This window comes from Durio zibethinus, chromosome 9 (assembly GCF_047325235.1).
Source record: "Durio zibethinus cultivar Kanyao isolate XHJ-2024 chromosome 9, ASM4732523v1, whole genome shotgun sequence".
NCBI lineage: Eukaryota > Viridiplantae > Streptophyta > Magnoliopsida > Malvales > Malvaceae > Durio > Durio zibethinus.
This window is the reverse complement of record NC_143170.1, coordinates 8,226,075-8,252,585: the sequence shown is the minus strand read 5'-3', so window position 1 is coordinate 8,252,585 and position 26,511 is coordinate 8,226,075. Positions and strand designations below refer to the sequence as shown.

General features: G+C 29.3%; 2 protein-coding genes across 2 annotated transcripts; one reads left to right on the top strand and one right to left on the bottom strand.

The window, feature by feature from the left end:
• Positions 1 to 302: 302 nt before the first annotated feature.
• On the bottom strand, positions 303 to 1,041 carry LOC111310656 (transcription initiation factor TFIID subunit 2-like). The gene is made up of 2 exons (XM_022910109.2): positions 894 to 1,041; positions 303 to 797 (listed from the first exon to the last, which is right to left on the bottom strand). Exons 1-2 carry the CDS (start codon positions 992 to 994, stop codon positions 437 to 439), a joined length of 462 nt encoding a protein of 153 aa, XP_022765844.2. The 5' UTR covers positions 995 to 1,041; the 3' UTR covers positions 303 to 436.
• Positions 1,042 to 3,841: 2,800 nt separating this feature from the next.
• On the top strand, positions 3,842 to 5,025 carry LOC149516776 (CLAVATA3/ESR (CLE)-related protein 12-like). Its single transcript, XM_089766199.1, has one exon. It carries the CDS (start codon positions 4,139 to 4,141, stop codon positions 4,472 to 4,474), a length of 336 nt encoding a protein of 111 aa, XP_089622325.1. The 5' UTR covers positions 3,842 to 4,138; the 3' UTR covers positions 4,475 to 5,025.
• The last annotated feature ends 21,486 nt before the right edge of the window (positions 5,026 to 26,511 follow it).

The window sequence follows — 26,511 nt, the reverse complement described above, 5'->3', positions numbered from 1 at the left end:
GCGAGTTTATCACCCAAAAACTTCCCTCATTTTTTTTCCTCATAAAAACGGTGCTTGTAGATATCATTTAGTTTCTACTTTTGCTACTAGCATGAAAAGCAAAACACATCATAAAAATAAAGTTACGTGTATGTCTTGTACGTATATGAGAAGAAAATGCATGTTATATATGACAATTATTTTAAAATTGATGCTACATTTTAGTCATTTATCCATTTTTTCCAATTTCATGTTGCTTCATAACAATTTTTAGGAAGCAAGTAGTTAAAGCAACCATAAAAAAAAAAAAAATCCATTATTTTGTTTTTGTTTTTGTTTTTGTTTACATATTGCCATAAATCAAAACCATAAACGTAATATAACAAACTCTACCGCATTACTTTTTACTTTAAATCCCTTAGCATTTACATGCAACTAAGAAAAACCAAATTTAAATTCAAAACATTATATAGTCACTAAAAAAAGCCACAGTAACCTGCTTGATTTCAGCAGACGATTGGACTCCGTTCATCTCCCTATTAATTTGCTTAATTTGCATCTTATTGCAACAATTGATGAGCAAGTTAGGGATCAGTTCCATCTCCAGTGCCGTAAAATAAGCAGCGACGGAAGCATCTGTGGCTGAAGTTGGGAAAGACACGGGGGCGCACCACTTTTCACTATCGGCGCCCTGATTATGCGGGTAATACTCAAACTCCGTCGGGTCCCCATCTACAAGCACATTCTCGATCCCTAAATTATCCGCGTGTAATCCGACGATTCCCATATCAGGGACCTCAATTTCCAGCTCAGTGTAACTGAAAACCAATCGAAATGACATCCTTTTAACGAGACACAACAATTTTCCGCAACAAGATGCAGAGAGAGAGGAGAGTGAAATGTAATAGAATTACCCGTAGATGCGACGGAGGTTCGTGTAGATAGAAAGGCAGAGCTTCTGGTGGAGGACGACGGCGCCGGAATTAGCTGGCTTGGGTTTGCGAGGCTTGGCCATAGCTCAAGGTCAAGCGACTCTTAAGTTTATTTTTTGCACTCAAAGTTTCTGTTTGAGAGAGCGGGAGAAGAGTTCATTTATATATAGAGAAGCTCACGTGCTCTTTTTGTGGGTTGGCTGATGATGATCTGCCCTGTGTTGATTATTAGTTCGATCACAAGCGCACACGTGGCAAGTTGGGGATCGAAGGGACAGCGAGAGTCTGGGTCTGATTTGGCTTGTGGACATTGTTTTTGGGGATTAATTAGTGGAATGGATTTTTTATTTTTTATTTTGAACTTTGCGACGATGATGTAATAATTATTTATCCAGAAAAGAGATGATGTAATCATTCTTAATAGATATATAAATATGTCCTCTTTATTATAGTAAGTAGTATATTACAGTCTGTAGTCTATATTCATTTCGCTTTTTCTTGTAAAGATTATGTTGAAGGGTTTTATAACTAGATTTCCTCGTGGGTAGGATCGGGTTAGATTTAGATTGGATATAATATTAATATTTTAAGTAAGTATAAATTCGACTCAATTTGATTTTTTGAATTTTATTTTTTATCTAAATTTATTTTTATATATAATAATAAAATTCATCTGTCAAAAACATTAATATTTAAAATTAAAGAAAAAAGTTTTTTTTATTTTTAATTTAATTAATTTTAATAAAATTTAAGAGCTATTTAGATTTGAGTTCAATTTAATTTTATTAAATATAATTTAAAATTAAATCATTATTTCATATAAAGAAAAAAGTTAATTTTATTATATTATAAATAATAAAACAAAATGGGTCTTATTCATTATAAAAAATAAAGTAAATGAGTTTTTTCTCATTATAATAAAAAATATTTTTTTTAATTTTTAAATTAAGTCGGTCCGAATCCAAATTTTAAATGGTTAAATCAAAATTCGATTTTATTTTTTTTATCAACTCTCATTTATTTATTTAAATTTATTTAACGGATTTAATATTCATGTTCAAACCTTCAAAATTTTGAACAAATTTTTGAGTTTGAGTTGACTGTCCAGCGAGTGAATAGATTTATTTATAATGTAAAATATGAAATTTTAGAAAAAAAATTAATAGTATATATTTTTCATATAAATAAAATAATTTATTTGATTTAATTATCACGATTTTTATGGCATGTTGGTAAATGAAACATAGTAAGAATGGAATATTATTTCTCAATAACCAAAAAAAAAAAAAAAAACTCCCTACACATTTTTACAAAATTGATATTCGATTTTGATATTGTAAATTTTTTTATATAGATTAGATTTTACTTTTTATACAAAACAAATAAAGCAATTATTTCTCAATTTGATATTATAATAATAATGACCAAGTAAACATAAAATAAAGTTCTCAAAACTGAAGTAAGAAAAAATAAAATTTTAAAATACTCAATTTCTAATCCTTTTCAACAATCTTAAAATTTTTCTTTCATTTTTATTCAAAAAAACATTATAAAAGAATGTGTCAGAAAAGGTGATAATGACTATTAGGCCATGGTAGCCATCAGAGCTGCAGGGTTGGCCCGTATACAAGAAGGCTTGATCCGCTTAGACAAGTAGCTAACTTTAAGGCCATAATTGTTATTTGTGAGGTGGGCTTCGTGAAGTCATGAAAAACTTTGGACTGATTTAGAAATAGTAACATTAATGACAATATATAATAGCTAATATATAATAATAAAGTTGAGGCTGCTGCAAGCCCAAAGTAGAACTTGAACTCAGCTCACTTCAATCGCCCAATAAATTTAAAATAAATTATTTTTGGTTAAACGAAAAATAAAAAAGTCGAAACATTTTCATGATCGGATCGTCGGTTGAATTGTTTGAATCGGTGATCCGATGATAGAATTCATCCAATTTTGTTATTGAATCATTTATGTATTTGACATATAATGAATTATTTTGTACCGATGGTTTTATTAAAATAAAATTATTTTTGGTGGAGATTTGGTATCAATTAGAGAAGAAAAAGATTGAAAATAAAACTAAAATATTGAAATTTATAGGTGATTAGAATTCACCATTTTGGGTGAAGAATAAAAATTAACAAAAAAAGTAAGAAAGAAGAGAAAAGGCAAACACCACGTGAGTAAAATCAATACTATGCTAACAAGTCAATGTCCATGTCAACGAACTTAACGGTGGGAATTCAATTAACATTTGTATTAAAAATTTAAATCTCTCAAAAAGGAAAGGGACGCAATAATTTGATCAAATTATTGTAAATTAAATCTTGATCATTATAATAAAAGTATAAAAACTAATTTATAATTTGATGAAATTTTACTATCTAAAAGACTTTTGGTAGATAAAACTAAATCAACTATAAGTAATTGGCTTATAATTTAATACTGAAGAATGGGCATATTTATTGTAAAGGGAAAGAATTAAATAAAATTTTTTAAGTTAAGTTCGTGAATTTTTTTTATTAAAAATAATTAAATAAAATAAAAAATTAAAATTAATATATTGAGAGATCTTATATAAATAAGTGTGCAAAACTTTTAAAAAATATTATTAAATTTTGCTATATTTTTTAAATAAATATTTTTATTAAAAATATTGAAAATTTTTAATATTAAATAAATATTGATTAAATTTGAATTACAAAAATTATTTTTAATAATATTTTTTATATTTTATTAATTTTCATATTAAATTTTATTATTTTTTTGACTTGAATTTTTTATTAAAATTTTTATTAAATCATTTTAAAAAAATTCACAAATTCCTATGAGTTTTGTCTTACTATACAAGGGTGCTGTCACTTGAGTATTTGTCATCCTAATAAATAATTCATGGTTTGACAATCTGTGCTTTTAATGGCCTTCTGTTCCTTGAACGCAAAGGAAGTTTCATTGGTAGAAGATATGAACAATAGTCGACAATTTTGGCCCTTGACCCTCCGCATCTGCTGGACCTGCTTCCCTTTGACCTCCTTCTTTCTCTCTTCTTCCCTCTAATAAACTACCATGGAAGCAACCCATAGCTGCCACAATTTTAAGCTGTCATTCTTGCAATCCTCTCTCCACTCCGCCATTCCCCTCTAAAGCACCCTTTCTCTTTTTTTATCTAATATTTTCGACTTCTTTCTCTCCATGCAAACTCTTCTCTTCAACCCTCCCTAGCCATGGTCATGAAAAACAATAGTTTAAATCTTTTCTGTATCATTCTTTGGCTCTCTTTGTTGCTTTTATTCTTTGGGTGGCGCAATTTATTTTCCACGGATATTAATAGCATCAATACTAGTCACCACCAAGGATCTATTTCTGATCACACTTTGAGCAAAAGGAAAGTCTTGGCTACCAAATTTGACTTCACTCCATTTCTACATCACAAGCACCATCGACGACATCGTCCGATACACCTCCCCGTCCAGCCTGAACCTTCCGGTTATGAGATCAACCCGCGTTACGGTGTCGAAAAACGGCTTGTTCCTACTGGTCCAAACCCCTTGCACCATTGAGGTTTTTCTTTCTTTTTTTTTGTTTTTGTTTTTGCTCCTATCTTGTATGTTAATGTATTTTTGTTTTTGTTTATGATGATCATCTTATTCATTTTCTTCTCATGAAAAACGAAAAAGAAGAAAAAAAAATGTAGTGAAATTGTTAATTTGTATGAATTCCATGGTGGTCCAAAGTCCATAAATCATAATTCAGATATAGTAATGAACTTGGATCTCTCCTTTCTCATTATTCATTATTTTAATTTTGGAACCTTTATGTGTATAATTAAAATTTTCTTTAGTATAGCACCAAAAAAAAACTTCTTTAGTAAAGTTATGCATTAAATTATGCTAAATGTAGTTCATGGATTTACATGCAAATAATTTATTGTTTCTTGTTTCATTGCATTTCATTCTGTGCTGTCAAGAAACAACTGGAGCAAGAGTAGTTGTGACGGCACGGCACATCATTGGAAGCAAAATTTTAGCAACCCTTCCTCTAAGAAATCTACGCATTTAATTAATTTATGAGATTACTGGCCAAATTTTTTTTATAAGATTAGTTATAGTATTAGGAACATTAAAAATACTTTAATTACAATTGATTGGTCGAGGCCTTACTATAAAAGTTTGACTTTGGAGAGAGGCCTATAAATATTATATTTACTTAATTATCCTTATGATTGTTTTAACCTAAAATTAATTTCTTTTCTTTTGTATTTTAAATTGTACAATGAGAAATACTTTGACAAGGAGAGAACTTTTTTCTTATCGGTTTGATTTTTGTGCAAAAATATTTTAAAAGTAATGAATAAATCAAATTGATATGAGAATGTGTACTTTTAAGTAGATTTGACAATTTTAATAATGACATAATGATATGATATGAAAATAATACAAATAAAAAATACGAAGATAATATGATTTAAATTTTAGTAAAAACAATAAATATGTTTAACAAAACCAAAAAAATGTATTTTATGTTTTCGTGACGAGTGTCGATAAAAATTATGTGTAAAACGTAATATGAATATACGAATTTTTAATATTTTTTACGAAACGAATATACAAAATGCTAAATCTACTTTTAAGACTGTCTGAAAAAGATTAAGGCCAAGCAAAATATAGGGATACTTGTATCGCAAAAAATAAAAAATCATCTCTCATGTTATAAAATTCAAATATTTTCATATCTTAATTAATAAAATTTGAAGTTTAATTGAACACAAGACCTTAAAACTAAAGGGTCAAGTTCTATCTACTGGATATCCTCCGGGAGGGATAAAGTTTAGAACTTCAACCAAACAAATAACACACAACTTTGGATTCTCAAGGAGGGTTACGATATTTTGATCTAATAGGGTGGAACATATAGTCAAATTCTTATGGCCTTGACATGTGTTTGTTGTACTTAAAAAGGTGTTTTAATTGAGCTCCAAGACCTTTCGAATTTCAATATGGGTTGGTTATTAGCTCAAAAAAGGTTTAAAATGTTAAACTACTTCTCCTCTTTATAGACTTTTTGTCTTGATATTGAGCTCATCCAATAATTGTACAATTTCAAACCTAAGTATCTGTAGCACAACCTCCATGGGCTTGAGGTTTATCAAATTACTAATCACTTGTTTGCATTTTGTGGGGTACTTAGTACTGAAGAATTAACTACTAGATTTGTAATTAAGGTCGTCCAAAGCAACCTCCCAATGATTAGATTATGGATGTGATCTAAATGTTCAAATCTTTTAAAAAATACTTAAAATTAATCACATAAGGAAATCATCTGTTTCCTAAATAAGAAAAAAAAAGAGTTTATATTTCCCACGAGAGACGATATGAAACCATTAAAAAGTTTTGAGACTAGTAAATAGAACATGCCAACAGTTTTAAATAAATAGAATGAATATGAACATAACTTTTAACCAAAAAGTGCTAGCAATTTCATGAACTAGGATAGTGAAAATTAAACCGTTAAAAAACCTCAAGGTGATGGAATGTATATCGAAATTCTAACACCTAAATCATGTCCAAGTCAGATTATGATTATTCAGTGTTGCATGTGAATTCAAGTGTGGAAAAAAAGTATAAGATGAGAAAGGATTAGAAGCGTGGTGCGATAAAATAATTTCAAAAAATGTTTAGATTGAATATGTCACATAACAAAAAAATTAAATTATCTTTTTTTTGTGTGTAAATTTAGCAAGAATCAAACAAATAGAGCTAACAAATAAATTACCAAACCACAAGCATAAGGACATAAGCAATTTATGTGGAAAACCTCTCCAAAATGAGGAGTAAAAACTACGGGTAGTAACAAATAATTTTTACTATTAAAATAATGGGAATGTAAAGTTCTTTCTAACTAAAACTAGAGGTATATAACAAAAATATCTCAAGATTAAACAATTTTGATAAAGAAACAATCTTACAAGAGAAAATTGGAGAAGTCTCACCAAATTTAAGAATTAAAAAATACCTAAAATATCGATAGACGGAAAACTCGAAACCCGTTCTCCACTGTTCAAACTGAAGAACAATGAGTTGTTAACACACTGATAAAATTTTAACTTAATCGAACCATGTATTGACCTTGATCAAACACTTGATCAGAATTGCACAAACCCATTTTTCTTTCTTTTTTCTTTATTTTGTCGACACACCTCTCTTGTCTCTTTTCCATCCATATAATGTTATTATTTAAGAGTTTAAAACCTTATAACCAAGAATAAAAGGACTAAAAAGTCATTGGTGAATGGGCTTTGATTTTAGGCCACCTCTACATGAAGGAAACTAAGCCCAACAAATCTTTCCCTTTTCGACTATATGGAGACAATCGCTATTCTGGAGATCGAACAACAAACTTCAAGCTTTTCCTTTAGTAATTTTACCAGCTGAAAAGTATTATTCTCATGCAAAGACTTTGTCTCATCCTACTTGGTATTAACCTATTCTTTTTTGTGTTCATCTTTTATGACCTTTGTATAATATTCAGGTTCTCCCATATCAGTTGGTAGCACATACTTATCAACAAAATATCATGTGGAAGGTTGTCAACCTCTGATAGACCTCTTAAGTGAAACTTTCGATAAAACCTCTAGTAGAACCTTTGATATTGGTAACTATTCATAAATATCAACACCCGTCTCAACTTGTGTATGACTATATCAACATCACCTTTATTATGTTAATTATCTTGAATATCTTCAACCTTTGTGGCACACATGTTAGAAGAACTAGATCTAAGTCAATCAAGCCATCACTGTATCGTGGAACTAATGTATCAATCTTTTGAATATCTTATATGGTCTGATCTTTAATAAAAACATCCCTACTTCTTATAAGTTTTTTCTACAGTAAATCATAAAACTTGTAGCCAAAGTCATCCTAGCCATAAATAAAGAACACACACTATCTAGTCTTAACATCAAGCTGGACCTTTCATCTTTGAAAATATGGATAAAAGCCTTACATCAAAAAGTGCGTAAGTGATCATAGGTCACATCCTTGCTCGATCAAACTCTATCTAGAACATCAAAATCTAAAAGAACACATGGTGAGAAATTCAAAACGTGTACAATTGTATTCAAAGCCTCACCTTAAAAGAATTTTAATAACTGTGTTTGTAAAAGCAAACATCTTACTATTTCCATTAGTATCATGTTTATCTTCTCAGCTAATCTATTCAACTGAGGCATTTTAGAATGTGACCTTTAATGTCTAATGCCATATTGTTGGCAAAACTCATTACAAGGTCTATTGCACTCATCCCTATTATTAGTCCTTATGCATTTCAATTTCATCGATATTTGTCTTTCATCTAAAGCATGCAATTGCTTAAACACATATAACACTTGCCTTTTGATTTCAAAGTATAAGCCCATATCTTTTTTGAATGATCATCTATAAAAATCATAAAATAGATAGAACCACCAAGCGTTTTTTTTCTCATAAGACCATAAATATCAAAATATACTAAATCAAGTATTGTAGACACCCTGATATGTCCAGGGTGTTTATTTTTATTAATTAAAAAATAAAAAATTAGAAAAATTCTAGGGAGGTTGGATTGGTTTGGGATTGTTTCTTTAGGTTATTGAATTTGGGATAAATTTAAAATTAAAGTTTGGATTTAAGAGAAAGTAGAACTCTTTTCCTGTTTAGGGTTCTTAGGCTCAAAATCCTATAAATACATGCCCACGATTAGAGTATGAACACAGAAAAAACCAACATAGAACAGAAAAAATACAAATCAGAGAGAAAGATCACAAAGATCAGCACATACAGAAATAAAAAGATCAGTAAGCAGACGAATCAGTAGATTATCAAAAGGAAAGATAAGGCAATCTACATAAAAAAAGAAAAAGAACTTACAAAAAAAGCAAAAAAGAAGCATCCAACAAGAAATGAGACAAGGATCGAAAACAAGCAAAAACAACATGATCAGAAGCATGAAAAAATAATAGCAGAAAAGAAAAAAGAAACAAAAAGTAATGGTAACAAAATAAAAAAAAATTAAAGCTAAAACTAGAAATATAAAAAAACTTGACAGCAAGTGAGGGAACGTGAAGCTGCTAGCACTAAAAGAAGGCAAAAAAAAAAAAAAACCAAAAAGAAGACTGGGCAACAAGAACGAAAGAAGCTAGCAAGAACTCAAAAAAAATAGTGTAAGGCAATAGTGGATGGGAACCACGAAGGTGTGCATAAAACAGGTGCCTTATGTGCTTTAATGAAATAAAGATGAAGAAACATGGTGCTTAAAGATAAAGGTTACATGATAGGCTAGCATATTGATTTGGTGGAATTTCATCCCGAAGGCTTACGTCAACTTTGGTACTTTTACTTACTGTTCTTTTATTTTTTTATTTTTTGTAAATTTTTTAATTGTTTGGTACTTATTTTTTTTATTCTTTAATTGATTGTTTATTTATTTGTCTTATTTTATGCATAATTGTTTATTTATTTACTTTGTTTTATGGTTTTCATTATTTGATATTAAATAAAATAATAATAAAATATAAAATATAAAATATTTTTTGAGAATAAATAATAATTATCCAATGATGAAATTTTTAGAAATTTCAAATGGTAGATTGCTATAAAATTCCTAAGTGAGAAATTTTATCTAAATTGGTCCCAAATGGTGGAATAAGTTAGGTAAAATTTCAATAATAATAATTAATGTTTATTTTCAAACAAAAAAATAATAAAATTTTTGGTTGAAAATATTTGACAATTATCCAAGGATGAGAATCCTAAAAATTTCAAATGGTAAATTCCTAAGAAATCTCTAGGTGAGAAATTTCTTTAAAATTGTCTAAAATGGTGAAAGAATTTAAATGAAATTTCAATAAAAAAAATAATTGTCATATTATTTTCTTTCTGAAGAAAAAAAGAAAAAAAGAAAAAGAATTTCTAAATAGGGTCAAATGGTGGAAAATTTAGAAATTTCAAAAAAGAAAATGTTCTAAATTGACCATAATGGTGAAAAATTTAGAAACAAAAAAAAATAAAATAAAGAGAATTTCTAAATAGGCCTAAATGGTGAAAAATTTAGAAATTTCAAAAGAAAAAATATTTCTAATTTGGCCCAAATGGTGGAATAATTAGATATATTTTTAATAAAAACAAACAAAAAAAATCTTCCTGACGATGAAGCCTCTTTAAGGAAACAAATGAGATCCTTGAATACTCTTGAGGAGATAAAATATTTTTAAAGAGTTCTACCAGATTGATAGAGAATCTTAAAAGTTATTTCCAATATTCAACATAATATTTAAGACTATTAGAATTAAGATCTTAGAATAAATTTGAAATAAAATAGTACCATCCTTCGGATGGGCATGTAGGGGTAATATAACCTTCCCCACATGTAACTGAACTCTCAAACCTTGTTCTAGTTAGTAGACCTGAACCTATTCTTTTATGGACCCTTCGTCAAGTTTAGAAGCTCCTTAAAGGGATAGATTCATTAGGTGGCCAATCACACCTAGTTTAAAGAAATTGGTGTCGACTTCTTAATTTGTTAAGTCTAGCTATAGATTTTTGAATTTATATGTTATGATAGTTTGGCGACTCTATTGGGGATAACCATAGAGAGTCAAGCCATAAACTTTTAAATTTATCCTATTCTTTGCTCTAATGGTTTTAAATTGTAATGATTTGTATTGTCTATTTACTAATGTTTTTGTCTTTTATGTTTAGGGCATGAAACCTAGATGTTCCTTCACACACACTATCACCTGCATTTACATTACATGAGCTTTATACCTAAGTTTCATCCCTCTTAAGAGGGAGTAAAGTACCTATGTTCTTGTGAAATGATAATCTCCGTAATGGCTAGTGAAATACTGTCACTTAAATTGAATCCTTTATGTTTGTAGTATGTGATGGGTGAAGATTGGAATGCCTTACTAGTTTGTGATGGACGATGATGTAAGAAACAATTTGGGAACCTTTAATGGTCAAAATCATCTAACCCTGTATATAATGTACACTTAAGAGGCCAACCTTAGGATAGAGCCATTCCTACCTATTGATAGATGTAACCCAAAATTAAGACACAAGAAGAAACGGTCTGTGATCTAACTATTTTGTTAGTTTGACTTGGTGCATTTGCATTATTATGTCATACATCATTTTCATTATCATATGTAACATCATGTATCTGCATCACTTTCAATTTATCAATGAAATTAACTATTTTATTTGTTTGACTTTGTGCATTTGCATTATCATGTCATACATCATTTTCATTGTCATATGTAACATTGTGCGTCTACATCATTTTCATATTAGATTTCATCCATGAAAATGTACATACCATTCATGCATCAACACCAAACATAAGGCATAACATTTTTAATAACATAATTATGGTACTCAAGGTTCAATGATAGCTCCACCAAGTAAAAATCCAACTCACCAATACAACACAAGAGCTTGAGCTAGACAAATAGAACAAAAAAATTCTAATCATCTTAAAAGGATAAAGAAAGCTTAAGAAAAGCTTAAAGGGAAGTTGAGTAAGATTTTAAAGGCCTTGAATAAGTTAAACAAGGGAAAAAGAATAAAAAAAAAATACTAGCCAAGAAGACCATCCATCACAAGAGGTGACTGACTCTCTATACCCTATTGGCTTTGGGCCACATCAAGCCCAGTTCACTCAAGATCTACCACCACAGTAGTTCACATATCAAGTAGGGTATACATACCCTGAAATGCCATTAGTTCAAACCCAAGACAGTACTAGAGTTATGTAAATCCTATCTTTATTGAGAAGGCAGTAAAGTCAATACCAATCCTTATCTTGGATGATCTAAAAGAGAAAAAAAATTGAAACCCAATGAGAAAGAGGTTTTAGAAGCCTTAAAAGTAGAACAAAAGATGAACTTGTTAAAAGAAAGGTTACGAACTGTAGACGACATTGATTTTTATAGTTCAGTGGATGCTATTGGGCTTTGTTTAGTCCCGGATGTTGTTATTCCTTCGAAGTTCAAAATATTAGAGTTTAAGAAATACGATGGTACGAAATGCCTGAAGACCCACATTACCATGTATTGTTGGAAGATCGCTGATCATGCTCATAATAAGAAGTTATTAATGCATGTATTTCAAGACAGCATCACTGACTTTATTGCTAGATGGTATGTCCAGCTGGATAGGATCCGCAGTCGTTCTTGAAGTGATATGGCTCATGACTTCATTAATCAGTATCGGTATATCATAGACTTAGCCCCTAATTATCTTTTTTTGTAGAATATAAAAAAAGTGATTGAATCATTCAAAGAATATGCCTAGAGGTGGAGGGATATAGCTACTCAAGTACAATCTCTTCTGACTGAGAAAAAAATCACAGTGTTGTTCGTTAACACTTTAAAATCTCTCTTTTATAAAAAGATGATAGAAAATGCAATAAAGAATTTTGCCAACATGGTGATTTTAGTGAAATCATTGAGAATGCCATTAAAAATGGTAAGTTAGAAAGAGGAGAAACCAAGAAGGTGACAAAAAAGAAAGAAGTCGAAGCCTAAGTTATGAATTTTGATGGGCAATAATACAGAAGCTATGCTTCATATCCACTATCAGTTCATCCTGTTTACTATCCCGCAGTTAATGGCATTGCACAAGTCCCTTATCAACCATATCCACAACCAGCTTACCCACCAACCTACCAATCAGCCTTTCAAGAACCTACATCAGCTTCAAACCCTAATAACCAAGTAAATGGTTTAAGGAGATCTCGGGATAACCAAAAAATAGCACATATTGACCTTATCCCCATGACTTACATTGAGTTATTCCCAAAACTGATCAAAAATATTTTGGTCTTTTCAGTTATTTTAGAATCATTTAAACCACCTTATCCAAAATGGTACAATGCTAATGCATCGTGCGATTATCACAATGGGAACATAGGTAATTCTATTAAAACCTATCTTGCTTTCAAAAATAAAGTACAAAGTTTGATCTAAAAAGACTTAGTGAGCTTCAACGAATTAGGGGGTAAGATGTCAATAAAAATCCTTCATCGGATTACACAAGGGCATAATTTTGAGAAGAATGTTAAGGCTGGTTGGAAATTACTTGTCATTTTAAGATTTCTTTAAAAGTAATGTTAAGAATTCCTTCATGCAATAAGATTTCATTTGTTATCATTTCAATAAGAGACAAGGATAATGCATCTCATTACATTTTTTTTTCATTTTTACCACTATTCATACTTTGTTATTTCCATTATTTTTTTATTTTCATTCTCAAATTTCAGATGGTGAATGTTTAGGCAATGATAATAATAATTTTATGATTTAATTTTGAGAACTTATCACATTGATTTGAGGAGACTATTTGAGCAAAAAAAACCAACTACTAGCAGATGTGCAATAGATATGTCTTGAAGATATGCATGAGCTTATTTTTGTTCAATAGATGATGTTCAAGGAAAGCATTCACTTTTGGAATAAAAAATGATTATCTTTCTTTTACCATTTGAAAAACCATTTATTGCTACCTTTTTGAGCCTATTATGATTTTTTTTTCTAAAAAACCCCGACCAAGGATCATTCTCCACACTAGGGGGTAATTTTTAAAAAAATTAAAAGAGACAAAAGATCATAAAAGGTCTCAAAGATAGAAAGAAAAAGAAAAAACAAGAAAAAATGAAAAAAAATGAATGTCGCAAATGAGTTGAGGCAAAGTAATGAGAATCTTTTTGTGAGGAATAAAATAAATAAAAAAATAGTAAAATGATGTGGAATAGGGCAAAATGCCAAAATCTATCAAGTGATGAGAAATGATCTTTTGGTTTTGAATCCTTTAAACACATTTTTGAACCTTTTTTTATCAATTTCTTTCATGACCCCTAACCATAGCCCACATTACAACCTTTAAAAGTATATTTGGATTAAATGTGAGTGCTCGAATTAAATGATCATATGTTGGGATAAGGCATGCTCATGATGGAATAACAGAATCATGCTACATTGCTATAGAGATTAATGTGTAGAGATATCACTAATGGATGACAAAAAAGAGAAAAAAAGAAAAAAAAATGAAAGAATGGAAAAAAAATAAAAGAAAAAGAATACTCAAATTAAAAACCCAAAAGGGTGATTTGGGTAGAAAAATCTCTAAGTTGAAAGTTAGATAGACAGTTCACATGTATGAAAGATCAAAGATATTTGAAGATCTCTCAAAGTTGGGGCAAAGTTCAATGAGCTCGATATGATTTTAAAAAGTCAATGGAATGAGTTTTTGAAAAGAATTCTGGATTAATATTAAGAATTGTTGAGTATTCATTGTTTGGATATTGTTACTTAAGTTGTTTAATACCATTCCCAAGGACATGCTTTGAATATGCTCATTTGCCAAATTATTTTTATACCAGACTCATTCTTTATTGATTGTTTTTCTCTTAATTCACCTTATGCTCTTTTATTATTATATCTCTAAAATAAATTGAAAAATATCTGATTGCATTATAGTTGTCAAAAATTGAAATGATGATGAATGAATGATAATGTGCATAAAATATTCTTGCATTCCTTTGAAAAAAAATCCAAGATGATAGAGGATAAAAAAATGAAGAGATGGCAGAAACTTGAAATGGTGATTTGAGAGGACAAATGGTGTGACCAAATAATGAATATGGTGATGGATTGATCAACATAACTTGTGAGTTGTGATCAAATGATGAGGATCAGTGGGAAAAATTCATTCTGGAATGGCTAATGCTGAAAAGCCTATGAATGGTGATCAAGTGATGAACATAATCAATTGACAAAATTTATTTTGAGATTGATAATGTTGAGAAACCTGTGAGTTGTGATTAAATGATATGGGGCAATGGACGAAACTTGTTTTGGAATTGTTAGTGCTGAAAAGCCTATGAATGCTGACCAAGTGATGAAAATAATGAAGATTAGTTAGCAAAATTTATTCCAGGATAGCTCGTGTTAAGTAGATGGAAAGGAAAATGTGAGATGATGGGGGTATTGAGAACCATATTACCATAATTAATTAGAATTTCATGACATGGACATTTACATTACATGCATCACATTTGCATTATTGTTTGGAGAATATTTGAAACTTTGGTTTGGTTATACATTTGCATTATGCAGTGAACATTTAAATCATGGTTGAGAATATGGCATTGTGAGAATCTAGATTGTTGCATTTACAACATTAAGAAAGCATTTGCATAATTGATCATAACATTTTGTACATACAAAATTTTAACTTTGGTAAAAGTTTGAAAGTCATCCGAAAATTTTTTTTGAATATTTTGATGAAGTCCTGAATCTTTAAATGAGAACCTTTGAATTTTTTAATCTTAAATGAGAATCTTTAAGATATTTTCAAATGAGAATCTTTGAGTCTCAAATGAAAATCTTTAAGACGTTTTCAAATGAGAATCTTTGAGTCTTAAATGAGAATCTTTAAGACATTTTCAAATGAAAATTTTTTAGTTTTAAATGAGAATCTTTAGGACATTTTCAAATGAAAATCTTTGAGTCTTAAATGAGAATCTTTAAGAAATCCTCAAATGAGAATCTTTGAGTCATAAATAAGAATCTTTAAGAAATCCTTAAATGAAAATCTTTGTGTGTTAAATAAGAATCTTTAAGAAATTTTCAAATGAGAATCTTTAAGAAATCCTCAAATGAGAATATTTAAGTTCTTAAACGAGAATCTTTAAGAAATCCTGGAATAAGAATATTTGAGTTTCAAATGAAAGTATTTAAATTTCAAATGAAAAATTTAAGTTTTTAAATGAGAATATTTGAGTTTTCAAATAAGAATTTTTACGGTTTCAAATGAGAATCTTTGAGATGGGAAACCCTAAAATTTGTCAGATGTGAACCTTTGAACTAGAATGGGAAGCTTTGAACTTTTGATGCGAATCTCTAAATTTGTGAATGAGAACCTTTAAGATTTTAGATGTGAAACTCTAAGATTTATTAAATATGAACCTTTGAACTCAAATGAGAAGCTTTGAACTTTTGGATGTGAATCTCCAAAATTCAAATGAGAATCTTTAAATATTGGATGTGAGCCTTGCAATTTGCATGCGAATCCCTAAATTAAAACTTTGGTAAGAATCTCACAAATATGGATCTTGAAATCTTGCAAATAAGAATTCTTACATATCTGAAATTTTGTGAATCAAATTCTTATGAAACTAAAATATTGAGAATCAAATTTTAGTGAATTCTTGCAAATTTGAACTTTTGAATTTCGAACTCAAATTTTGAATCTTTGAGTTTCCATTTCATGAGACCTGATCTATGATTCCTCTAAACATGATTGTTGAGGAGCCTTTTATTTTGGAAAGTTGTTGAGCCTATGTTTAGAGGAGCTTTTTATTTTTTAAAGTCATTGACCTTTTGTTTAAAGGAGCCTTTTATTTTTCAAAGTCGTTGAGCCTCTGTTTAGAGGAGCCTTTTATTTTTCAAAGTTATTGAGCCTCTATTTAGATCTGTAATTTATTTATTTTTCAAAGTTATTGAGCTCTGTTTAGAGGAACTTTATTTATTTTTCAAAGTTGTAAGCCTCTGTTTAGGGGAGTTTTGTGTCATTCAGCCAGTTTGAGTGTCTGATTTAAAAATAAATAAATAAAAAATGAACTTGTTGGGATGATTATTGGATGTAAGGGGTGTCTATGTCTTTGCACAATTCTTATTATAAAGGAAATGCACAAAGAGGGGCATTGTAGACACCATGATCTGTTTGGGGTGTTTATTTTTATTAATTAAAAAATTAGGAAAATTCCTTGGAGGTTGGATTGGTTTGAATTGTTTCTTTGGGTTATCAAATTTGGGATAAATTTAGGATTAAAGTTTGGATTTAAGAGAAAATAGAACTCTTTTCCTGTTCAGGGTTCTTAGGCTTAGAACCCTATAAATACATGCCCATGGATTAAAGGATGAACATAAAAAAAGTAACACATAATAGAAAAAATACAAATAAGAGAGAAAGATCATAGAGATCAGCACACACAAAAACAAAAAGATCAGCAAATGAATTAGCAGATTATTAGGGGGAAGAGAAGGCAATCTGTATAAAAAAAAAACCTGCAGAAAAGGTAAAAAAGAAGCATCCAACAAGAAATGGGAAAAAGAGCGAAAATTGATAGAAACAACATGATCAAAAGCATGAAAAAATAATAACAGAAAAAGAAAAGAAACAAGAAGGCAGCAGCAACGAAATAAAAGAAAATCAAAGGAAAAAACCAGAAATATAAAAAATAATTGATAGTAGGCAAGGGAACATGAAGCTGTTGGCACCAAAAGAAGGCAAAAAGAAAAAGAAACAAAAAAGAAGACAAGGTAGCAAGAATGGAAAAAGCTAGTAGGAACCGAAAAAAATAGTGGAAGACAACAATGGAAGGAACCACGAAAGTGCGCATAGAGCAGGTGCCTTAGTGTGCTTTGATGAAATGGGGATGAAGAAACATGGTGCTTAAAGACAAAGGTCACATGATAGGCTAGCACATTGATTTGGTGGAATTTCATCCCAAATGCTTATTTCAACTTTGGTACTTTTACTTACTTTTATTTAGTTTTTTATTTGTTTTTGTAAATACTTTAATTGTTTGGTACTTTTTTTTTATTCTTTAATTGATTGTTTATTTATTTGTCTTGTTTTATGAATAATTGTTTATTTATTCATTTTGTTTTATGGTTTTCATTATTTGATATTAAATAAAATAATAAAAAATTAAAAATAAAATATTTTTTTAGAATAAATAATAATTATCCAATGATAAAATTTTTAAAAATTTCAAATGGTAGATTTCTATAAAATTTCTAGGTGAGAACTTTTATCTAAATTTATCCCAAATTGTGGAATAAGTTAGATAAAATTTCAATAACAATAATTAATGTTTATTTTCAAACAAAAAAATAAAAAATAAAATTTTTGGTTAAGAATATTTGAGAATTATCCAAGGATGAGAATCTTAGAAATTTCAAATGATAAATTCTGAAGAAATCTCTAGGTGAGAAATTTCTTTAAATTTGTCCAAATGGTGGAATAATTTAAATGAAATTTCAATAAAAAATAATTGTCATATTATTTTCTTTTTGAAAAAAAAAAGAAAAATTTTTTTTAAATAGGCCCAAATGGTAGAAAGAATTTAAATGAAATTTCAATAAAAAATAATTGTCATATTATTTTCTTTCTGAAAAAAAAAAGAAAAAAATTTTTTAAATAGGCCCAAATGGTAGAAAATTTAAAAATTTCGAAAAAGAAAATGTTTCTAAATTGACCCAAATGTGGAAAATTTAGAAACCCAAAAAAATAAATAAATAAAGAGAATTTTTAAATAAGCCCAAATGGTAGAAAATTTAGAAATTCCAAAAGAGAAAATATTTCTAATTTGGCCCAAATGATGGAATAATTAAATATATTTTCGATAAAAATCAAAGAAAAAAAATCTTCCTGACGACAGAGCCTTTACAAATAAACAAATAAGATCCTCGAATACTCTTAAAGTGGAAAAATATTTTTAAAGAGTTCTACCAGATTGATAGAGAGTCTTAAAAGTTATTTTCAATATTCAACATAAAATTTAAGACCATTAAAATCAAGATCATAGGATAAATTTAAAATAAAATGGTACCATCTTTCGAATGAGCATGTGGGGGTGCTATAACCTTTCCCACATATAACCGAACTCTCGAATCCTATTCTAATTAGTAGACCCAAACTTATTCTTTTAGGGACTTTCGTCAAGCTTAGGAGCTCCTTAAAGGGATAGATTCATTAGGTGGCCAATCACACCTAGTTAAAAAAGATTAGTGGTGACTTCTTAATTTGTTAAGTCTAGCTTTAGATTTTCGGATCTATATGTTATGACAAGTATACTTGGCTTTCTTGATGGAAAGGGTGTTAAATACAATTCTAGTTTGTTTTCCTACCAAACAATGAGCACATTTCTTCAAGGATACATTCTTCACTCTAGAAAGAAGATTTTTCTTGGCCAAAACCCTCAAACCCTTCTTGCTTATATGACTAAGTCACTTATACCAAAGCTCAGTTGTATTATCATTATCTATTGCATTAACAATTGAATCAAATACCTTTACATACATTAAATATAAAGAAGAATGTTTTATACCCTTAACTACAACCATAGAACCTTTAATGAACTTTCACTGACCATCACTAAAGGTGTTGCAAAACTCTTCATCATCAAGCTTTCCTATAGAAATCAAATTCATGCAAATATTGAGAATATGTTTATCAAATTTCAAGACTAATGTAATACCATTATTGGTTTCCAAGGACATATCTCCCATACCAATGGCTTTAGCTAAGCAACCATTACTCATTCTAGCATTTCCAAAATCATCAAGTGTGTAAGATGCAAAGTAATCTTTTTGAGATTTAGCATGAATTGTGGCATTACTGTTAATCACCCAACTAGTCTTATGGCATGCAATATTAACAACATCATTGTCATATAAAATAAGGAAATTATCTATGACAGTAGCAACTTTATCAATATCATTACCATCCCTATTCTTCTTTTCCTTATCCTTGTCATTATTATTGTTTCTTTTCAACTTTTGATAATATTTTCTTATATACCTTTTCAGACCATAATAATGACATTCAATATTGACAAATCTGATTGACTTACTCTTGTTTTTGTCTTTGTTCTTTGGACTTTTGTTTTTACTCCTCTTATTTTTTGTGACAAGCCCTCGGATTGTGAAGAGGAATCCTATAACTTTCTTCTCATCTCTTTATTCAAAATATCACTTTTAGCCAAATCTATAGTGATAATACCATTTGGGGTTAAGTTAGATAACATTATTCTAATTATCTCTGACGAGTCTAATAATGTACCAAAAAGCCATAAACTTTGTATCTCATCTTTAAATTTGCGATTTATGCTAACTAACTAATTAATAATAATTTATATGCATTAAAGTGATCTATCATAAGAGATCTATCCTGATATTTCAAATTCATCAACTGCTTAATTAAAAATAGTTTATTATTCTTAGTTTTTTTAGCATACAACTCATCAAATTTGCTCCATAAATTGCATGCATGTGTCTCTTAAATAACATGGTTCAAAACATTATCATTTACCCACTACCTAATATAACCACATACTTATTGATGAAATAAATTTCATTCTACATCTATTTTATTTTTAGGCTTTTTAGTGGTAAACATAGGTAAATAATAATCATTCACATAAAGCAAATCTTCCATCTTTCTTTCTACACATGGTAGTTTGAACCATTCAAATTAATCATTCTACTTGTATTGGCTTTCATTATTTAACACAAGATGCAAATCAAATAACTTGAGCTCTGCTGCCACTTTGATGGAATCTCAAACAATAAACAAACTGAATATATCACACACTAAAAAAATCAAATTATCCATCTCTTGTGTGAATATAGCAAGAATAAACAAATAAAGCTAATAAATATATCATTAAACCACAAGCACAAAAACACAAGCAATTTACATGGAAAACCTCCCCAAAATGGGGATTGAAAACTAAGGGCTGTCAAATAATCTTCACTATCAAAATAATGAGAATACGAATTTCTCTCTAGCTAAAACTAAAGGTATTCAATCACAATATCTCAAGATTAAACAATCTGGGTAAATAAACAATCTTGCAAGAGAAATAGGGAGAAGTCTCACCAAATTTAGGGATTAACAAATATCCATAAAATTAGTAGGTAAAAAACTCGAAACTTGATCTCTATCGTTCAAACTACATTGATAAAATTTCAGCTCAATCAAACCACAAATTGACCTCGATCAAATTACTTGTTCGGAACTATACAAACCCCATTTTCTCCCATTTTTATTTATTTTATTGCCACACCTCTCTTATTTCTTTTCCAGCTATATAATGTTATTATATAAAGGTTTAAAACCCTATAACCAATAATGAAATGACGAAAAAGTCCTTAGTTAATGGGCTTTGGTTTTAAGCCACTTACATATTGAGGAAATCATGTCCAACAAAGCGATCATCAATATTGAGGAAAAGCTTTTTTTTCTCGTCACCCATATTCAGTCTTGGGAAAAATATTTCAAAAATAAAAATTTTGAAAACATCATATTGATGTGAGGAAATTTTTTTTAGGTTTGTCATAAAAGTAATTAGATCTAGCTATATCCTGAAAAACACTTATGATTGTATAAAAAAAATTTATTGTTCCTAATTAAGACTCAATGCATATAACTTAAAAAAAAAGATTCAATGTGTATAATTATAAAAAAAAAGGAAAGATATTTTAAGATTTCAAAACCAGAGTTTTGCTCTAATTATGTATAAAACAAATTACATGTTCATGCATTTACATTAAAACAATCTTTTTTTCTATTTTTTTAATTGTTTTTTGCACACACATTAGAATATAGTAGTTCAAAACAAAAAAAAAATTTACTGAACTTGGTTATAATATTACTATTAATAAAAGACACATATATATTTGCTTTGTTGATGGTGCATTCTATGTGCAAAGGGAGACAAAATGGAAAGTGAAAAACATACCAAACTTTAAGCCTAAACAGAATGAAAAGAGTATATCAAAATGAGGGAGACATTTCAACAATTTGATTATGAGATTTTTAGTTAAAAGTTGGATACTAAATCTTAAAAATGAGTTGATTGGATTAAGGGAATATCAAAACAATTGTTTATTTTTAGACATAAAAGAGCAGCCGATATCAGTATTTTTTATTTAGATGTAGTTGATCATAAATCTTTTTTTTTTGTCTGCACAGCAAAGCCAGAATTGAGAACATAGTTACATATATGGAAGGTTATAGCACCCCTAAAACAATTTTCTAAAAAATAGTATTAGCTAATTTTGTGTTATATGTAGCCTTAAAATTTTCTTTAAAAAAAATTTAATATAAAAAATTATTCTTAAAATAATATAATATTTTGTAAAAATTTAAAAATATTTCCTCATTTCAAGAGTATTTTCACTCTTGAAAAGGTTCTGTCATCATATTCAAAATATTGTTATTTTATTTTTTATTTTTTAAGAAAAATTCAATTTAAATTGAAATATTTTCTATTGGAAAATTCTTATTAAATTACTTTAATATTTTGATAGAAATTCAAGAGTGTTTCCTTACCTATAAATTTATGTAAAAATTGCTATTGTTACTTTTTAATAATTCCATCATTAGAAGATTCAAATTTGAACTTTATTTTGCTCAATTTGGGAAGAAATTGATATTTCAATTTTTTTCCTAAACATCGTTTTAAAATTTACAATAAGTAAAATTGATATTTCAACTTTTTTCTTAGTGTTTTAATTTTTTTTAATTGTATTCTTATTTCCAAGGAATTTAGGAAAATTTTATATTTCAATTTTTTCCTAAAATTTTTCCAAATATTTATTCTAGGAAAAATAGATATTTCAACTACTTTCTCACAAGAAATTTGTTTTCAACAATTTACAAGAATTTGATATTTTAACTTTTTTCCTAATACATTTTTTGATTTGCTTAGAGAAAATTGATACTTAGATTTTTTTTCTTTGTATTTAAAAAAAAAACTAATTTTTTTTATTTTTATGTTTTATTTCCAAAATATTAGGAAAATTTAATATTTTAACTTTTACTAAAATTTTTTTATTTGCTAGAGGAAAAATTCATATTTCAATTTTTCTTTAGCATTTTTTAAAATTTATTTAAATAAGTTTCAATAAAACATCTATTTTTTCACAAAAATTAAAAAAAAATTTAATTCAACATATAAAATAAAATAAATAATTACCAAAAATGAATATTCAAATATACTAGAAATAAAAATTTGAAAAAATATTGAAAATACCCTTAATCAATGCTAGTCAACAGTGGCTTAACAGGTCATAGGGTGATGCACAAATCCTCAAACTCAAAACAATGTCGTTTTGCTCAAATTTAAGCAACTCAAATTAGATTTTTTTTCCCTCTTTCTCTTCCCCCAAGCTCTCACTTATTCTCATTTTAGAGCAACCTTAAAACTCAATCAAATTTCATAAATCAACGGTTTCTTCATATTATGATGACTAAAAAATTCAATCAGTTATAAAAAAATTCAACAAAAGTCAAAAAATCCATCTGAACCTATATTCCGTTGTTAAAAAATTCAAACTTTCCAAATTCTAATGACCAAAAATTTTTTTTTTAAATCCTAAAAGATTTCAATATAATCCTCTCTTCCTACTAAACACGATACTCCAACTAGTTTATCTAGGGTGTTTGATAGGCCTGGGGTATAGGTTTCAGGTATGGATCTCGAGTAGGGTTAAAAATTATTTTTTAATGATGGCTATTGTGGTGATGTGAAGGTAGTTTTGAGCCTAGCTATTGTTTGGGTTGGGTTGGGTTGGGTTGTGGAGGTGAAAGCATTTGTAGGTTGTGACGATGATGAGGTTTGCGTTATGGTGGAGATTATAGGTAATGGTGTTTTCTTTTTTTTTTTTTAATTTTTGGGGGTAGGTAATGGTGATATGAAAATGTGTCGATGGTGATTTTGGCTTGTGATGGTGTTAGGGCTAAGTTGATGATTGCGGTGCTGAAAAGTTGAAATTACAAATAGAATAGAAGTTCAAGATTTATGCTTGTTGGTTGTCTCGATTTTTTTCTCTTTTTGCAAATGCAATGCTCAATTTATAGAAGCATTTGCTGTTTGGTTTAGCTTTGGTGAGATTGGGCTTAATGTTTGGTTTGGGACTCCTAATAGATTTAGGTTTTTAAGCGTGCAATATTGACATGGATCAATTTTTATTCTTAACCTAAAAAATGTTGACTTAAACAAAATTCAATTGGACTAATGTAAAAGTAAGTCAATAAACTTAATTAAAATATTTGAATAGATTAAAATTGATTTAAATTTATTTAAACATAATAATCAATTTTTCAAATAAAATAAGTGTCTACAAGGAATAAAAACATTAATTTTCATTTTTGCATGTGGTTTAAGAGTCATATAACTCCATATTTACCTAAAAAATAAATAAATAAGATGTGACAATTTTCTTATGTAGAGATGTATAGTTGATTGAACATTTATACTCTTTTTGGTTAAATACTTTCATTTTTTTTTAACTTTTTTTTGGCACAAATTGAATAGAATATTATATATATATATATATATATATATATGAGGATCTTAAAGGAAGAGAGAACGCCAACCTCATACTTTATTTCCTCGGAAGGGTAACAATGGGTTGATGAGGTTGGAAATTAAAAGCAAAGATAAAAAAATTTTTAATGCAAAAATTTAGTTACAAATCAGTAGCATGAGTGGCTATGAAATTGAATCATAGATGAAAATTTTCCGTCAACTGTTCTTTGTTTCCATCCTCCCTGTCAAACTAGTGCAAACTTCAATTGTTGCAGCAAAATATACATATCTGGGTTTTTTTTTTTTTTTGTTTCGGAAGAAAAACAATAATTTCATTCCAACGCAAACAGTAAAGTAGTTACAAACACTAGCACATCTACCATAGACTATACAAACTCTAGACATACATGAACTGTACACACAAGTCATGGAGGTGCAGGCAAGCCGTCCTTGTCCAAAAATAAAACCGAGGATGATGGAGGTGCTTGCACCCAATTTTCTGGACACATCATCCTTTTTGACAGGATAACAATCCGATCAGCTACTTGGTTAGCAGTTCGTGATACTAAAAACAAATCTTGGACAGTCTGATCTTCTTCCTTAATAGTCCAAATATCCCTCAACACAGGCAATAATTTCCATCTGCTATCTCTGCAACTTTTCATATCTAGTTTTGTTATTAACTCTTTTGAATCAGATTCAAAGATTACCTGTTGAAAACCCTTCTCCTTTTGCCAAAAGAATCCCCTGCCTTAAGGCCTCTGCTTCCACTAAAAGAGCTGATTCCACATTAATATTTCTGCCTAACACTACACCAGCAACCATTCGACCCCTACTATTTTTAAAAATAGAGCAATTTCCAGCAGCCCTACTATCTTGGTTGAATGCACCATCACAATTCATTTTGATCCATCCTTCTGCTGGAGCCTGCCAATTCCTCTCATTACCCCATGTTCTACAACCTATTGAAGTGTCAGCTGCCTCTTCTAATATGCCTAAAAATTCTGTAACTCCAAATTCTGCTCCGCTAGTGATATTAATAGCCTCACATCTAGCTTTCCATATCATCCAATTGATGAAACCAATTCCAGTAAAAATGGAATCTCTAATTTCTGATTCCTTTATACTTTCCCAGATTGACAAAAGTCAAGATTCAATTTTTTCCCACAACTGCATTTACCTTTTCAAGGTCAGTGAACTCTCAAACCACGCCTGCTTAGTCCATTCACAGATATTTTCCTAAATTTGTCAAACGCAACAGATTCTCTTTCAAAAAATCCTTGTCAGCAACCAAACTACTCCACCACACCCATGAAGCACGTGCAGCTTTTCTTGCTTCAAAAAAAGAAGATTAACAAAGTATCCCCCTTTCAGAATTTTCACCCAATAAGCATCTGGATTTTCTAAAATCCTCCAACTTTGTTCGGCCAACATTGCAATATTGAAGCTACTTAGTTCTCTAAAACCATGGCCTCCTGCCATTTTATTGTTGGTCATCTTTTCCCATCTTAACCAATGAATTTTCCTTTCACCTCCATGTTGACCCCACCAAAATCTTGCCTTAAGGGACTTTTAGTTTTTCAAAATTGTTTTTAGGGAACTTGAAACCAGCCATAGCATATGTAAGAATAACACAAGCAACAGCTCTAATTAAAATCTCCTTTACTTGTGATACCAGATCTTGCTTCCAACTTCCTAATCTGGCACTTGCTTCTTTTTATTTTTAATAAATGAGGCCTGAGAGAGTGGAAAAGGATTACTTGAAATTAAAATTTTAGATCAGACCTATTAAATATGTCTCATAAGAAAGAATGATTGTATGAATCAATTGAGTTAAATTTCAAGTTTTACATACCCTTTCTTTGATCAATCACATTGCTTCTTACTCTGTTTTCCCCCTGTAAGAAAAGTATTCCTAAATGGGTACTTGGATTAATGGCGATGAAAATCCGTGGATGCTCTCTCACTACAGTCCTCACTTCGTTTGGCACATTAGATAGTACTAGATTTCTCAAGATTTACCATCTGACTCAAGGTAGCACAGTATTGTAGTATGATCCTGGCTAGTCAACCCCAAAATACATAAACACTCCAACCTTTTAGTAGTAAAGCAACAATGAAATTGTATGAAAAAGGCAAACTTTTATTGATAGAGGTATATACATTTATACAAAAGCAGAACCTTGTCACAAAAGAAATAAAATTGACTCATAAAATAAACATGTACAAGCATGATTCAATGAGGAGATTGATGGCATGATTCGTGGATGAGATTGAATTTGTGGTGATTGCAAAAGCATGATTTATGGATAAGATGACATTATAAGAAATCTGACATATAGTGACGCTAAAAAAAGTGTTGGTAAAACCCTAAAATCCGTCAATATAGCACCATAAACCCTATACCGATTATCAAAATGAGCATTCTGACGAAATTTTAACCGTCGATATA